A 14,870-nucleotide genomic window follows, 5' to 3' on the forward strand; every position below is an offset into this window, starting at 1 on the left:
GCATACCTGGACAGCTGGATGAACTTCAGGCCGTTCTCCTTAACAGTCATAACCTCCCGCTTTAGATTCACAAATTCCTCCACTTTCGCTTCCCTCAATTCTCGGGGAAAGAAGTGGTCAAGAAAGGCTCCCTCAAATTCATCCCACCTAGCAGGTTCGGCATCCTCGCCCCTACCTTATTCCCATTGGTTATACCAAATGTTTGCCACATCTTTGAGTTGATAAGACACCAACTCAACCCCCTCAATTTCCGTAGCATGCATAGATTTTAGAATTTTCCACATCTCATCAATAAAGTTTTGGGGATCTTCATCAACCTTAGAACCCATGAATGCCAGCGGATTCATCCTCAGAAAGTCTCTAATTCTAGTGGCAGCAGATGTCTCTTGGGAACTAGAGCTAAGAGTCGGCGAACTCTGATTACCACTTCGGGCAGCTATTAAGTGCGTGAGCATTACAATCGCCCCACGAAATTATGCCTCTGATGTGGGTGCAGGTGGAGTAGCAGGCACTTGGGGTGCCTCCGTATACCTCGCAGGTCGGCCCCTAGCCCTTGCTGGACGTACCTCTGCTTGGGGCATCTCGGCGTTATCAACATTTCTCTTGCTAGCAGTACGTTTAGGAGGCATTATCTGTAACGTACAAATGCACGAATTAAAAAGGAGTTTTATAGAGTTTAACTCTATCGCACGAAGTTAGAGTATGAAAGAAGTGAAACAATTCCTAATGTCTTATAGCCTCCTGATTATAAGTGTGGTGCACAACACACCCATAAGCAAGACCCTACTAGACACGGCTTCATAGACTCCCTAGGACACTTGAACTCTAGGCTCTGATACCATGTTTGTCATGCCTCGGGAGGGTACCCTAGGCGTGGCTGGCACTCGAAGGCCATTTCTGACCTCCGAGCGAACCACCTGGTCCAGTCACACATTTAATCAATCACATTCTCTTAGCGGAAAACTCAATTAAAGAAATACTATTCATATATAGGGGCCGAAGGCCAAACATTTACAACCCAACAAGACAATAAAATAAGACTCCTCAAAATAACAGTTTGACCTCTCCACACTCCAGTCTATGAAGCCTCTATCAAAGTCTGAAAGGTGCCAATGACAAGTCCATGGCTACCAACAATCAAAATAAGAGAAACGACAACAGACTGTCCAAGAAAGCTCAACATCCCCCGGAAACTAGGAGGACTCACCAACTAGCTGGGAGTGTATGTGGATCTTCAACGGAGCGCCGGTTGATGATCTCTAGTACCTGTCTCTGCATTATGAAATGATGCAGGCCAAAAAACGTCAGTACATGGAATGTACGAGTATGTAAAATGGCCGAATACAATGAACATCAAGGAAGAATCAAATCAACTCGGAAGCTCAACTCAAGAGGAATACCAACTCAATCAAATGTCCTAAGTCTAAACAAGAATATGATTTAGACGGGACCAATCACATACAATTCAACTCAATCTGACTCAGAGTACTATCAAGACCTATTTAAGAGTTTCTCTTAACCGACAACCATCACTTATGAGCCAGTGAAAGTACAACAAACCGACGTTGTTGCCGCATCTGTTCATACTTTGCCAGGGTATGAACGAATCAACCAATCATGGATCCAATCCAACCAGGTCCTATAATGTCAGGACAAATCTCTCGGGGAAGCATCCGACTTGACGGTTCCATCCCTCCTATGTTTGGCGACGCAGTTATTGGGTTCGAGTATGGACTATACTCTTGCCCAATTCGGTGCTCGATACTCCTCCCAAGACTCAATGCTCATAAAACTCCATCCAATCAACTCAATCAAATCATATCGACAAGTCTCATTACAACCTCGTCAACTCATCAACTCTATCACAATCAATCTCTTCCAATCATACTATCTGATCAATCTCAATCACATCTTCAAGAGAAATTTAAATGCATATATATAGCATCATCTAGATATAATCAATCATTTCTTCCATCCATTTGAGAAACCTTTGAGGCTTATCACAATTTCAAGACTTTAAATTGACATTTTATAATAAGCAATATTTTTAAGAAAATAACATCCTTTATCATAATCTACATAGTTAAGAAGATTAATAAAACATATTCAACAACTCGTTTCTTCATCAACTCATACTCACATAAGGGCTCATTTTAGGAACCTCTTATCTCAACAACATTGACACATATAGAATCAAATAAATAGGGGACAAAACTCATTCAACCATAAACCATACCAAGGAACTCCATTTTTTATGAACATCTAACCTCAAGCAAGAGTAGGGCACATGGGTGGACTTAACCCATGTTTTGGATAGCCTTACATACCTTAATGGAGACTTGAAGAAAACCTTGGTGTTGGGTCTTCAATGGAGAACTCAAATCTTGAAGCTCTTGGACTCTTCTTGTTGGAAATGGAGAAGAAGAAGAAGAGAGAGAGAGAGAGAAGCTCCGAGGGCTTTTAGAGAGAGAGTGAGGGATTGAAAATGATCCCAAAATGTGTTAGGGTTGATACATATATAATTTGGGGAAATTCCTAAATTACCCCTTCTCAAAAGTTCTGAAAATAGGCAAAAATGCACCTGGCGCGATAGTGGCGCATCGCTCCATTGCAGCGCCAGGCCGATTACGCCTAAAAACCTGCACACCTCGTAGTGGCGCGCCGCGCCAAGGAAAAAACTACTGAGGCATATTTCTGGCGCGATAGTGGCGCGTTGCGCCCTTATAGCGCCAAGGCCAAAGTTTCTGGGTTTTGGAAATTTGGCCTGAAAAACCCTGCACAACTTTTAGTGGCGCGTCGCGCCAAGGACCTAACTACTGAGGCATGTTTCTGGCGCGATAGTGGCGCGTCGCGCCCTTACAGCGCCAAGGTCATTTCCCCAGCAGTTGCAACCTAGGCCAAAATGAAATTCCTACCGCGCTAGTTCGTCTTAGGAGCGTTATATCTTTCAACTCCGAACTCGAAAATTCGCATTCTTGGTGGCGTTGGAAAGAAGACTCGACGAACTTTGATTTAATAGATCGTGGGCCACCCAGATCGTCATCTATCAAATGATAGGGTCGTTAGAAGTCAACCCCTCAAGTGAACTCCTCCTCAAACTTAGTCACGACGAATCTTTGGGTTAAAATTTGGTCCTAGGGGTCCTTCATGACCCCACATCACCTCTAATGCTGTAACATTTCTCAACAACTCGTCTTACTCATGCAAAGGCTCCACAATACTTGAGTCCGACCCTACCCGAATACAAGAAGGGTCCAAATCTTAGGGAAAAAATTTGAGGGGTGTTACAACTATCGCGCCAGGAGTATTTTTGCCTATTTTCAGAACTTTTGAGAAGGGGAAATTTAGGAACTTACCCAAATTATATATGTATCACCCTAGACCATTTTGAGATCATATTTTTCAGCCTCTCTCTCTCTCTCTCTAAAAAGCCCTAGGAGTTTTCCTCTCTCTCTGTGCTTCTTCTTCTCTATTTCCAACAAGAAGAGTTCCAAGAGCTTCAAGATTTGAGTCCTCCATTGAAGACCCAACATCAAGGTTTTCTTCAAGTCTTCACTAAGGTATGTAAGGCTATCCAAAATATGGGTTGAGTCCACCCATGTGCCCTACTCTTGCTTTGAGGTTAGATGTCCATGGAAATGGAGTTTCTTGGTATGGTTTATGTTTGAATGAGTTTTGTCCCCTATTTATTTGATGCTATATGTGTTGATGTTGTTGAGCTAAGAAGCTCCTAAAACCTTCATGTTAGTATGATTTGATGGAGATGACTTGTTATTATGTTTTGTTGATCTCTTTAGCCATGTGATTATGTTGCTCAAGTCAATTTCCTTAAATGTGTTATTCTACTTGAATTGTTGAGCTAAAGTCATAGAGTTGTGATGAGTCTTGAGGAGATGTCATAAATGCTTATTTAAATGAGGCTTGATTGAGTTAATTGGAGGATAGAATTGAAGAGTGGACGAGGTCCTAAATGGAACTTGCCATTATGACTTAATTGAGTTGAAATGAGAATAAAGTTGATGAGTTGGCAATGTCTCACATGAAACTAGTCGTGAGGGCTTGTTTGAGATGATTGGAGAGAGTCTTATGAGCATGGATTCATGGGAGGAGTATCGAGCACCGAAGCGGGTAAGAGTATAGTCCATACTCGAACCCCAGAAACTACGCTGCCAACATAGGTAGGGATCGAACTGTTAAAGTCGGATACTTCCCATGGGATCGAACCGTTAAAGTTGGATGTTTCCCATTTTATTGTCCTGAAATGATAGGACTTGACTAATCGATGACATCAATGATTAGGGAGGCGTTCATGCCCCGGCAAGGTATGGACGGACGTGGCAACAACGTCTGATTGTTATACTATCACCGGCTCATAGGTGATGGTTGTCGGATAAGAGAAACTTCCATTTAGGTCTTGATAGTGCTCTGAGTCAGTTGAGTTGAGTGGCTTATGAGTTAGTCCCGTCTAAACTATTCTTGTTAGACTTAGGACACTTGAGTGAGTTGTTATGTATGTATGAGTTGAGACCCTGAGTTGATGTTGATGTTTTCTTGATATTTGTTTCATCCGGCCATTTTACATACTCGTACATTCCATGTACTGACACCATTTGGCCTGCATCGTTTCATGATGCAGAGACAGGTACTAGAGATCATCAACCGGCTCTCCGTTGAAGATCCATATACACTCCCAGCTAGTTGGTGAGTCCTCCTAGTTTCCGGAGGATCTTGATCTCCTTGCATAGTTTCGTTTTGTCTTTGTATTTTGATTGTTGGTAGCCATGGGATTGTCATTGGCACCTTCCAGACTTTGGTAGAGGCTTCATAGACTAGAGTGTGGGGAGGTTAAACTGTTATTTTGAGGAGTCCTATTATACTTATTTTGTTGAGTTAAACATGTTTGGCCTTCGGCCCCCATATTGTAAATAGCATGTTATAATTGAACCTTCCTTTGAGCGTACATGACTTAATGATGGAATGATTGAGTTAGGTGGTTCGCTTGAAGGTCAGAAATGGCTTTTAAGTGCCGATCACGTCTAGAGTACCCTCTTGGGGCGTGACACCAGCAATGGTTTTCGAGTGCCGACCACGTCTAGGGTATCCTCCCAGGGTGTGACATGATTATAATGTGGGCATCTCTAAATTCTATCCAAATTCTAAGTAATTAAAGAAAAGAGAAAACTCCCAAAAGAAAACAAAAATAGTACTATAAAAAGGCATTTTATCTACCCTATTTATTAACCCATTGGCCCCTTTTTAAAATATAGCACATTGGCATTTTCTTCAAGGTCCTTAAATAGTGAAAATGACTCGAAACAGAAATAATGCCTGGCATATAGTTCCATGGTCCCAATTATAGTTTTAATTCTCAATAAAGTTATTGGATGTCATCCTCAATAAGTCCTTTTAAAATTATACTTCTTAACCAAAACATCGTACCCACTCCTCCTTAGTGGGTAGAATCATAGTGGCATGTCGGGAAAGCTGATAAAATCTGGCCTCATACTCTGTAATTATCATGTGGACCTGCTTCAACCAAGTAAACTGATCTCGAAGTCGGTCCCTAACACTCCTAGGGATGTATCGAGTCAGGTAAGCCTCTGAGAACTGGGTCCATATCAATAGTGGTGACCCAGCTGGCCTGACTGCAAATAAGAGCGCCATCACTGTCGGGCTGCCCCTCTGAACTGGTGAGCAGTGAAGTCGTCACCTCTTAACTCCACAAGACCCAAGGAATGGAGCTGCTCCTGATAGGTAGTCAAGAACTCCGTGGCATCCTCGCCAATGGCTTTACAAAATATCGAGGCCGACAACCTCTGAAATACCCCTAACATCTTCTGATTATGAAATGATATCACACCCTCCGAAACTACTGGCGGGGGTGCAATAACTGGTGGAGGCAGCTGAACCTCAGGTGCTGGCTGGGCGGGCAGATCCCGCGGTGCAATTATGCCTGCTACTGGGGTTGGGGCTTGTGGTACAACCCCAATAGCTGTGCGGACCTACGCAATCGAAAGCAGTGCTGGGGTCATAACTAGAGCAGTTGGGAATGTGTTGCTAGTGGTGGTCCCTCTGGCTTAGGAGGAATAGGAGCGTCCTGATGCTCTTCTACTAGTTTCGGCTCTATCTCCGGTTCGGGAGCTGGTGCTGCTCCCCTACCTATCCCACGGGGCCGGCCTCTAGGCTTGCCAGGCCTTGGTGCGTCATCACGACCGGTGGTACCGCGCGTACGAACCATCCCTGCGAAAGAGTGGAACAAATGAGATTTCAGGAAATCAATAAGACACAACACTGCACAAAATGATACAACATAGAGAATGTTCCTAATAACATCCTGTAGCCTCCTGAAGATAAGTTACGGATATCTCCGCACCCATCTGCAAGACTCTACTAAACATTAGCTCTATACAAGTGAGACCAACGAACCTGGGGCTCTGATACCAACTTGTCACAACTCGATGTTCCTCAGGTCATGATGACACCTATTGTAAACCACCAGTAGGTAAGCCAACCCGTAAACCCAGAACGTCAAGTAATGGGTCAATATGTCTAATAAATTGGATAATAATAATATATATTAATGAAATTCATGCCTCGATATAGAGATTTATGATATGCCTTTTTGAGAAGGTTATAAGTTTTTATCATGTCAAACCTTGCAAGTGAATTTATAAATCCGACACATGAAATAAGTTAAGCAGTGCTCTAAAAAAATTAATCTTTAAGTTAAATTCATTAGCAATTTAATTTATTGATTAGTATCTGTAATCTTAACATGGGGAAGTACATAATTGTTTAATGGGAAATTTCAAAAATATAAATGGAGGAGTGCAATTATGACTTTTTAGTGGAATGATTTGTAATTTATTATGGTAAGAATAATTCAAATTAATTATTTTGAATTATTTCCATAATAAGGAGCCTCAATAATTAATTCCGTGGTCCCTATAGTGCCCATATTTAACTAGAACTCAGAATTCTATTTTCTTCTTGATGACCCAACAATGTTCTGGGTTTTGATAATGACAAAGGTGAACCAGGTTCATACACGTTGCAGGACATAAAGATTAAAACACAAAGCTACAGCAAAAAGGAAATAAAAATTCAACAGTAGCAAACAAGAAAAACGATATAATAAGGACTCTTATAATGAGGACTCCTAAAAGGAAAAGAATTAGGTGGACAAATAGTTTTCCAAATAGGACTCAATCAGGTTTATGCTTGCACACACTATAAAATGGAAGCTACGACATTAATTACAGCCGCTTCTTGGTCATCTGACATAGAGAGTTTTTCTGTTAAGCAAGAGGTAAAGCAGCAGTTTAAGAGCAAAACATTGAAGAAAGAAGAACTAGAGTTAAGTTTTCTTTCTCAAAGTTAATTCATGTGTTTAAAATCTACTTAGGAATATTATTGAGTTATAATTTTCTAAGGTAGAAAGTGAGGCTTGTAACAAGAAGTGTGTTTGACTTCTTGGAGAGTTTGAGTTGCGATTATAGTTAATCGTTAGAGTTTAAGTACTTGAATTAGCTTCTTGATTGTTAAGTTGTAATCTAAACTGTTCTTTGAAAGTTAGTGAAGTTTGGAGGAAAATCCTATGAGGTGTAGTTTGTGGTTTTTCTTCCCTTGAGTAAGGAAGTTTTCCACAATAAATTTTGTGCCTTGTCTTTACAGTTTTACTTTCGTATCACTATTCAAGAACCTGGTTCTTGAAATCGTTAGGTGGTCTAGGTTTCTTCACTTCTCCTTTTTTGGACTGGGAAAAGGTCCCTATAAATAGGGGTTCTCCTAACCTAAAAAAAAGAAAATGATAGAGGTAATGTTTTCTATGCGATATTTGCCCACCAAACTATTGAGAGAGTTCAGCTGTGAACTTGGGATCACTGTAGAAGAAGGTAGAACTGCAGTCTGATTTGGAGATTTGCTTGAAGGTATTTGCTCACACTTCAAGAGGTATTTATCGAATTAAATTTCAGAAAGTTTATGTGTTCTAGCATGCTTATATGTGTTGTAGCATAAACATATGTGTTATTTATTATTCATGTAAGCAGTATGATTCTAGTATGCTTCCGCTGTGCATATAGTGTTTCAACAATTGGCATCAAGAGCCTAGCTTCGATCTAAATAGATAACTTAAAAAGGATATACGTACGTGTGATTGCACTACATGTTTCGAATTTTACGTTTTCGGTCAAAGTGAGTGTCGTAGTAAATTCATTCAACGTTCATATTTCGTCTGACAGTAAAGTTGTCTATGACACCGGACTTAAGATTCCTCGTTTGTTTGGTTAAAGAAATCTTTGTTAAAAAGCCTTTGTTTTGGTGATTAGTAAAACAAAAGGAATTGAATGTTGTACATGTTGATGGCGGCAGCAACACAGTATTTAGTTTTAATGATTAAACTCAATTTTTTAATCAGAAAAAAACAAAAAGGAAGCTAAGTACTGCTTATTAGGGCTTTTCACCTTGATGATTTACATCACGATTTAAACCCCTTTCTTGTAATTTTTCTTTTTAAAAAAAATTAATTAGATGGTATTCACATGATAAATGTTGTGGTCATTCAATGTGTTTCCCTTGGTGGCTTAGCTTCCTCAAATAATTTGTTTTCTTATTTTGAATCATGACTTATCACGACCCAATTCCTCAGGTCATGATGACACCTACTATAACCCACCAGTAGGTAAGCCAACCCGTCAATTCGGAACTTCAAGTAATGGGTTTGAGGGCAGAAACTAAACAAGAGTGGCGAATTATAAAGATAGGCAGAAAGAATAAACAAAAGTAAACCAAAACATGATATAAACAACTAAAGATCCCTCCCAAAACCCGGAAGTCACAAGTATAGAGCTGCTACAAAATAAAAGATGAGTACAAGTTTTAAAAGTGGACCGAAAATATATACAATAATTGACTGGTCTCAAAAGGCAAAAGACGGGCCATCCATACTAAAGGAGACAGAAATGATCCAAAAACGCCAAGTGCTCACCCTAGTCTCCAAAGCTGACTGCAACAGGCTCGATCTATCCATGGTGTGGTGCTCGGTCCTGCATCACAAAAGTAGATGCAAAGTGTAGTATGAGTACCAAGACAATAGGGACCCAGTAGGCATCATAGGTCGATTGAGCAGAAAAGGTAAAAACAATATGAAAAAAAGGAATAGCCTAAATAAGAGTCACCATAAGCATCAAAAGGGGAAAAAGTACTACCTATGAGACTACAATGCATGAATTGAGAATTAAGATTAATAAATAGGATTCACTTTAGTGTTGTGTGTCTTAGCTAATGGAAAGACACACTGTATATCTTATGCTCATGAGATAATTATTAAAAGAAAAAAAATATCTAAATCAAGTTATTTTAATCTTTAACTATGCCTAAAACGATTAGTTTCAAATTTGGTCATAGTTTAGGTGGTCATGAATTTTATGATCTCTTATTGACTTGAAATTTGATGGTTTCATCGAAAATTGTTTAGATGATTTTAGGTAGTTTGTCAAATTAAAATTTGATTTGAATTTGATAAAATCATTCTTTATGTCAGTTATGTTTATATTAAATATGAAACATGATTACACATGGTGATTTAACATGAATTGATATGTGATAAGAATGTAGATCATATTATTTTAATTCCTAAAAATGTTTAAATCACTTGAATTTGAATTTGAATTTGGTCATAGCTTTGGAAATAAAGTTTTTTAGACTCCAATTGACCTGAAATTTGGTAAGTTCATTGGAAACAATCTAGTAAGAAATACTCACTGCTATGCGTTTATGGTTCTTGAGGTCGTTAAGATGAATTTTAAGTTGTTCTTTTGGATTAAAATGTGAGTTAGTATGAAAACAATCCTTTATATCGATTTTATTTATGTTAAATGTGGTATATGAATACACATGATAATTTAACATGAATTGATATATGATAAGGATATAGATTTGATTATTTTTCCTTAAATTGTTTGAATCTGAATTTGATCATAGCTTTGGAGATAAATATCTTTTTTACTCAGATTGATTTGAAATTCGGTAAGTTCATAAGAAATGATCAAATTAAAAATACTCACTATTATGTGGTGATTTGGCAATTTGAGATCATTTAGATGATGTTTTGGATATTTTTTTGTATCTTAAAAATTAATTTTAATGAAAAATTACTCGACTATGATATAGTGGTGATAGAGATTATTCTCTATGGTCTTCATGACTAATTTTCAGCGTTCATGTGTGGGCTTTAGACCTTCCTCCATATCGGATGAAAGTAATACAAGTCGCTAGATTTAATCTCTAGTTTTGATAATCTGTATTGACTCTCCCTATTTGAATAATATATGATTGGATCAATGAATCTAGGGATAATGATATTCACCTGGCTTAAATTTTAACAATATACTCTTCACCTGAGTTAGCTATTGTTCTAAATTTATTGGAGTGAATATCTGACATCACATATGTATGTTGCATTAGTAGTTAGTTTTCATCAAAATTTATCCTTCAAGATGCATGGATATATATGAGGTGTATTTTGAATTTTAATATTCAATGAATACATAGACATGTTGATTTTCATCAAAATTTATTGGAGTGAATATTTGACATCACATATGTATGTTGCATGAGTAGTTAGTTTTCATCAAAATTTATCGTTCAAGATGCATGGATATATATGAGGTGTATTTTGAATTTTAATATTCAATGAATACTAGTTCGTATTAGTATGTGATTACACTTTCTGACTACTGAAACGAATTCAATGATCCTGCAAACTAAGTGTTTGATTAAATTCTTCAGGCTATATCAACACCGAGCCCAAAAATTGAATTCATGTTATAGAAGAAAGATTTTTCATTCCTTAGCCAGAAACATATATGGCCATGAAAGAGGAATTAAGTAAAACAGAATTAACTAGGAGATAAGAGTCGTGGAAATGCTTGTTTCGAACGACAAGCAACTCTAGATTCAAGGGCTCTTGATATAGTCGAATGCGAGAAAGGGTGGTTTATACCAATACTAATGTGTACGATATGAATTTGTGCTTATGTCCTATAAAGTTCTTTACTTTCTTCTCTCATCTGCTGTGAGATTTATCTGAAATATCATATATATATTCATACACCTTCTGCAAAAGTTTGTTAATCTAGAAGTTTGCACTACGATAAACAAAATCTTTTTCCTCCGCAAATCAATGAAAAAATTATATTGTAAAACATGATTTTCTCAGCGAACTAGCTTAATGATAAAAAACGCATGTTGAAAAACAAATTCTCATTAAAATACTGAAAATAACCACTAAACGTTTTTTCTGAGTGACCCGCCTTAGTCAGTCCGCGCTCCCTACGTTAAAATTTCTAATTAATTAAACATGCTTACATACACGTGACATCGTCACTAACTACTCGAGCTTATAAGTAAAGTTTGACTCAAGGCTCGTGCATGCCATGGTTTCCACACGCATTGCGTATTACAAACTTAATACATTTTTAATGTAAATAAACATTGTCCATGGAATTACACAACTACTCTATTACTTGTTATTTTAAGAAATAAAATTAATTTATTTCACTTGTTAATTATTCTTAATGTTTACAGAAAAAGTTGAGCATTCCATCAACAATTGCAAGAATTCTAAAGTACATACCAGAGTTAGTGGAAAGATTGATTCAAAAGAAAGAAGAATTTATATCAACAACTATTTACAGTAGAGAAAATTCAGTTGATTTAAACAAGCAAAAAAGAAGAGGAGGAATTGAGAATTCTTCATTAGTAATTTCACCAAGTAAATTAGGTGATAAAGAAATAGTGGTTCAAATATCAACTTTGAAGAACAATAAATGTTCCATTGGTGAGGCTATTTCAGTATTAGAAGATGAAGGAATTGTTCTTCTAAATGCAACTTCTTTTGGAACTTTTGAAGATAGGGTATTCTATACCTTGCATATTCAGGTATTATTAAATATCCTTTTATTTGTTTCTATTGCTTAAATTCCATCTGTTGCTTGGATCCTGCAAAAATGTTGTCGGATGTGTTTCGCAGTGCGACGACTTTTTTGGAGGATTCGAGTAACACAATCTTAGGTATGGTTGATTTAGAGAATAGGGAAAAAAGAAAAGAAAATGAATAGAGGATTAAGAGAGATGTCAGAAATAATTTCTCTATCTCTACGAGGTAGGGGTAAGATCTGCGTACACTCTACCTTCTTCATACCTCACTGATGAGATTACACTCGATATATTTCTTTTTGTTTATATATAGTCTTTTTCCTTATTTTGTGTTTTTTTTTAAAATTGTTTTGGTCAACAGGTTAAAGGAACAACGGTAGTTGAGGTTGGCATGTTACGAGACAAGCTCTCATCTTATTTTGAGAATGAAGAAAACCTATTATTACAATGAATTTCTAGATTTATGTTTATTGAAAAACATTGTAATTACACTTTTCTTTTCTTTTTTCCCATCTGTTTCCTCTAGGACAAGACCCAAGAGCAATACAAAAATGTAAATGTCATTTTATTTACCCTGTTATTGTGATCACCATTTCCGCAAATCTAGGTCGATCAATTAGTTTTGTAGTCCTTTATGAATTCGTTTTTAGTTCTGTGTCAGAAAGCGTGAAAACAAGCAGCAATGGGTGAAACCCATCTTTGACGCATCAAATTATCCTTTTTTCTTATAGGGAGTTCTATGATTTGGTCCATATCTTTTGACTGCTATAGCGAGATGATGTTATATAATATAACATACTATGAAAGTCGGTTCCAAAGAATAGACCGTTATAGTGATATGTTGTTATAGAGAATGACTGTTATAAAGAGATTTGACTGTACTTTAAAAATTTAAATTAACCGCTGTTTCTGAAAAACAGTTTGAGGTAGGGAAGTACCTTAGGTAGCACTGACAAATCTGCAAATCAATGGACTAATTAACGCCATGAAGTCATAACAATCAGTCAAAGACAGAACAATTAATATTCAACAAGCAATGAGCTCTAGCAATTGTAAAGCATCACTCTTTTGGCTTTTACATTAGAGCTTAGCACATAGAAAAACCAAAGACAACAGGACAGTCGCACTCGCACATGAGGATAGTGAATTAACTGGCCGCCCCACACTAACAGATTCAAAACAATTTGTACTCTGAAAAAAAAGCAGAGTACACAACACTAGTAGCCTAGAAGGCAAAAACTACGCCAACATAAAACACTAGTATCGACCTTGAGACATTTTATAGTATATCACACTGTACCACTGATATACAAAACTATGTTTTTAAGTACACAACACTAGCGGTCTGAACAAAAAGTCAAATTATATCATACTTCCCCAGGCCAGTACGAGCTCAACAATCTTCTTGCTATCCCTCCGACATCAGGGTCATCCCTCTGACTCTTGATCCTAGCAAGCCCGCCGTTCTCGGTGACCATCTGTGTGTAGATGTTCACACCATCTACCTTATGAGCCTCTCCAACCCTTAGAATACTGCGGAGCCCATGGAAACAAGAGGCTCTTCTAGTGTAACCTTCACACAGAAGGCCCCGAGAAAGTACTGCAATTGAACCATGATCTACCAAGTGTCTGAGCAATACCGAATAAACATATTTGAGACCTTCCAAATCAGATTAGTAAAACACACTAACCATATCCTAGAATTAACACTAATGCCCAACATGAACATTTCAATCAAGGACGAAAATTGGCTTCTAATTTCCCTAGAAGTCATGATCACAACATTAAAGATAGCTACTTGTAGTAGCACAGTTTACAATAAATCTCAATAAGCGGATATACCAACAGGGAACAAGCCAAGTATTGGTATACATACATATTGTTAAATCTTGAGCCAATTATTTTAATAAAATATGCAGTGCAACTTCACAATGATACAACACACGTGCACACAAATATTTATATAACTATATACACACAAGAGGACATTAGACAGACATACACATATATAAGGAAACTACAGCACACTTATGAAGAATCTCAAAAAGAAGATTGTACCTAATCTGCTCGTGAGATCCTCTCCTGGCAGCAATTGAGATGGCGTACATAGCCTCATTTTTGGTATCACCAACCTCTTGGTTAATTGAAATTTGAATAATAGGAGGGAAGATAGCTGCATCAACCATTCTCTGTTTCATAGAATAAGGTTAGTTAATAACATTCATATAGAATGTCTCGAAGAATATTCTACAAAAACATTGCACATGTCAGGAAATGAACCTGGATTTGACTGCTCCGGTAATTCACTATATTTGCGATGGCACGACAAACATACTTCAGATGGAAAGGTCGGTTCTCATGATTGATTAGAATTTCTGAAAAACGTTGAAGAACTTGGTTTCCATGTAGAACCTAGAAAACATTTAAAGGGTTCACTTTAATTCCTCATGATGAAGTAGACTTTTCATTCACAAAATAACAGACCACACATTGCTAATTTTCTCATCCTTCTTTAATACGTACAAACAAGTTTCGGTACGTGCAACAAGGTCCTTAGTTAAGAGGTGAAAAGACGTAATTACATTGAGATCATACATTATTTTCAGTTAACCACATTCATAGTACTATAGTAGTAATAATTTATTATTTAATAGGATTTCAATTATTCAAATTCAATACAACAAAAATTATAGTAGGAGGTTATAATTGTTGGTTTAGCTGTTGCATGTTATATGGTACAATGAAATTACCTGAATTTGATTCTCAGTTCCGTTCTTAAAGAAGTTCTCCATAACCTTCAGCGCACTTGCAACTACGTCACTGTCAGGATGTCTGTCATAACCTCAAGTTTATCAATTAGATTCTATGTTATACTAGCTTAACATTTTATCTTAACTATTAGCACACAAAAATTATCGTCTTAAGGAGAA

The 14,870-nt window shown here is 37.4% G+C and overlaps 2 protein-coding genes across 2 annotated transcripts in view; one reads left to right on the plus strand and one right to left on the minus strand.

The window, feature by feature from the left end:
• LOC129894618 (transcription factor ORG2-like) overlaps positions 1 to 12,391 on the plus strand; it is a 30,176-nt gene extending 17,785 nt beyond the window's left edge. Inside the window, exons 2-4 of the mRNA XM_055970302.1 lie at positions 9,294 to 9,300; positions 11,590 to 11,943; positions 12,302 to 12,391. Coding sequence (XP_055826277.1) covers positions 9,294 to 9,300; positions 11,590 to 11,943; positions 12,302 to 12,391 — 451 coding nt within the window. The remainder of the gene's footprint in view (positions 1 to 9,293; positions 9,301 to 11,589; positions 11,944 to 12,301) is intronic.
• A 916-nt stretch (positions 12,392 to 13,307) lies between these two features.
• On the minus strand, positions 13,308 to 14,766 carry LOC129894624 (importin subunit alpha-4-like). The gene is made up of 4 exons (XM_055970305.1): positions 14,691 to 14,766; positions 14,221 to 14,352; positions 13,999 to 14,129; positions 13,308 to 13,569 (listed from the first exon to the last, which is right to left on the minus strand). Exons 1-4 carry the CDS (start codon positions 14,730 to 14,732, stop codon positions 13,308 to 13,310), a joined length of 567 nt encoding a protein of 188 aa, XP_055826280.1. The 5' UTR covers positions 14,733 to 14,766.
• Positions 14,767 to 14,870: the final 104 nt, after the last annotated feature.

The sequence above is a fragment of the Solanum dulcamara genome, chromosome 1, assembly GCF_947179165.1.
Source record: "Solanum dulcamara chromosome 1, daSolDulc1.2, whole genome shotgun sequence".
Lineage (NCBI taxonomy): Eukaryota > Viridiplantae > Streptophyta > Magnoliopsida > Solanales > Solanaceae > Solanum > Solanum dulcamara.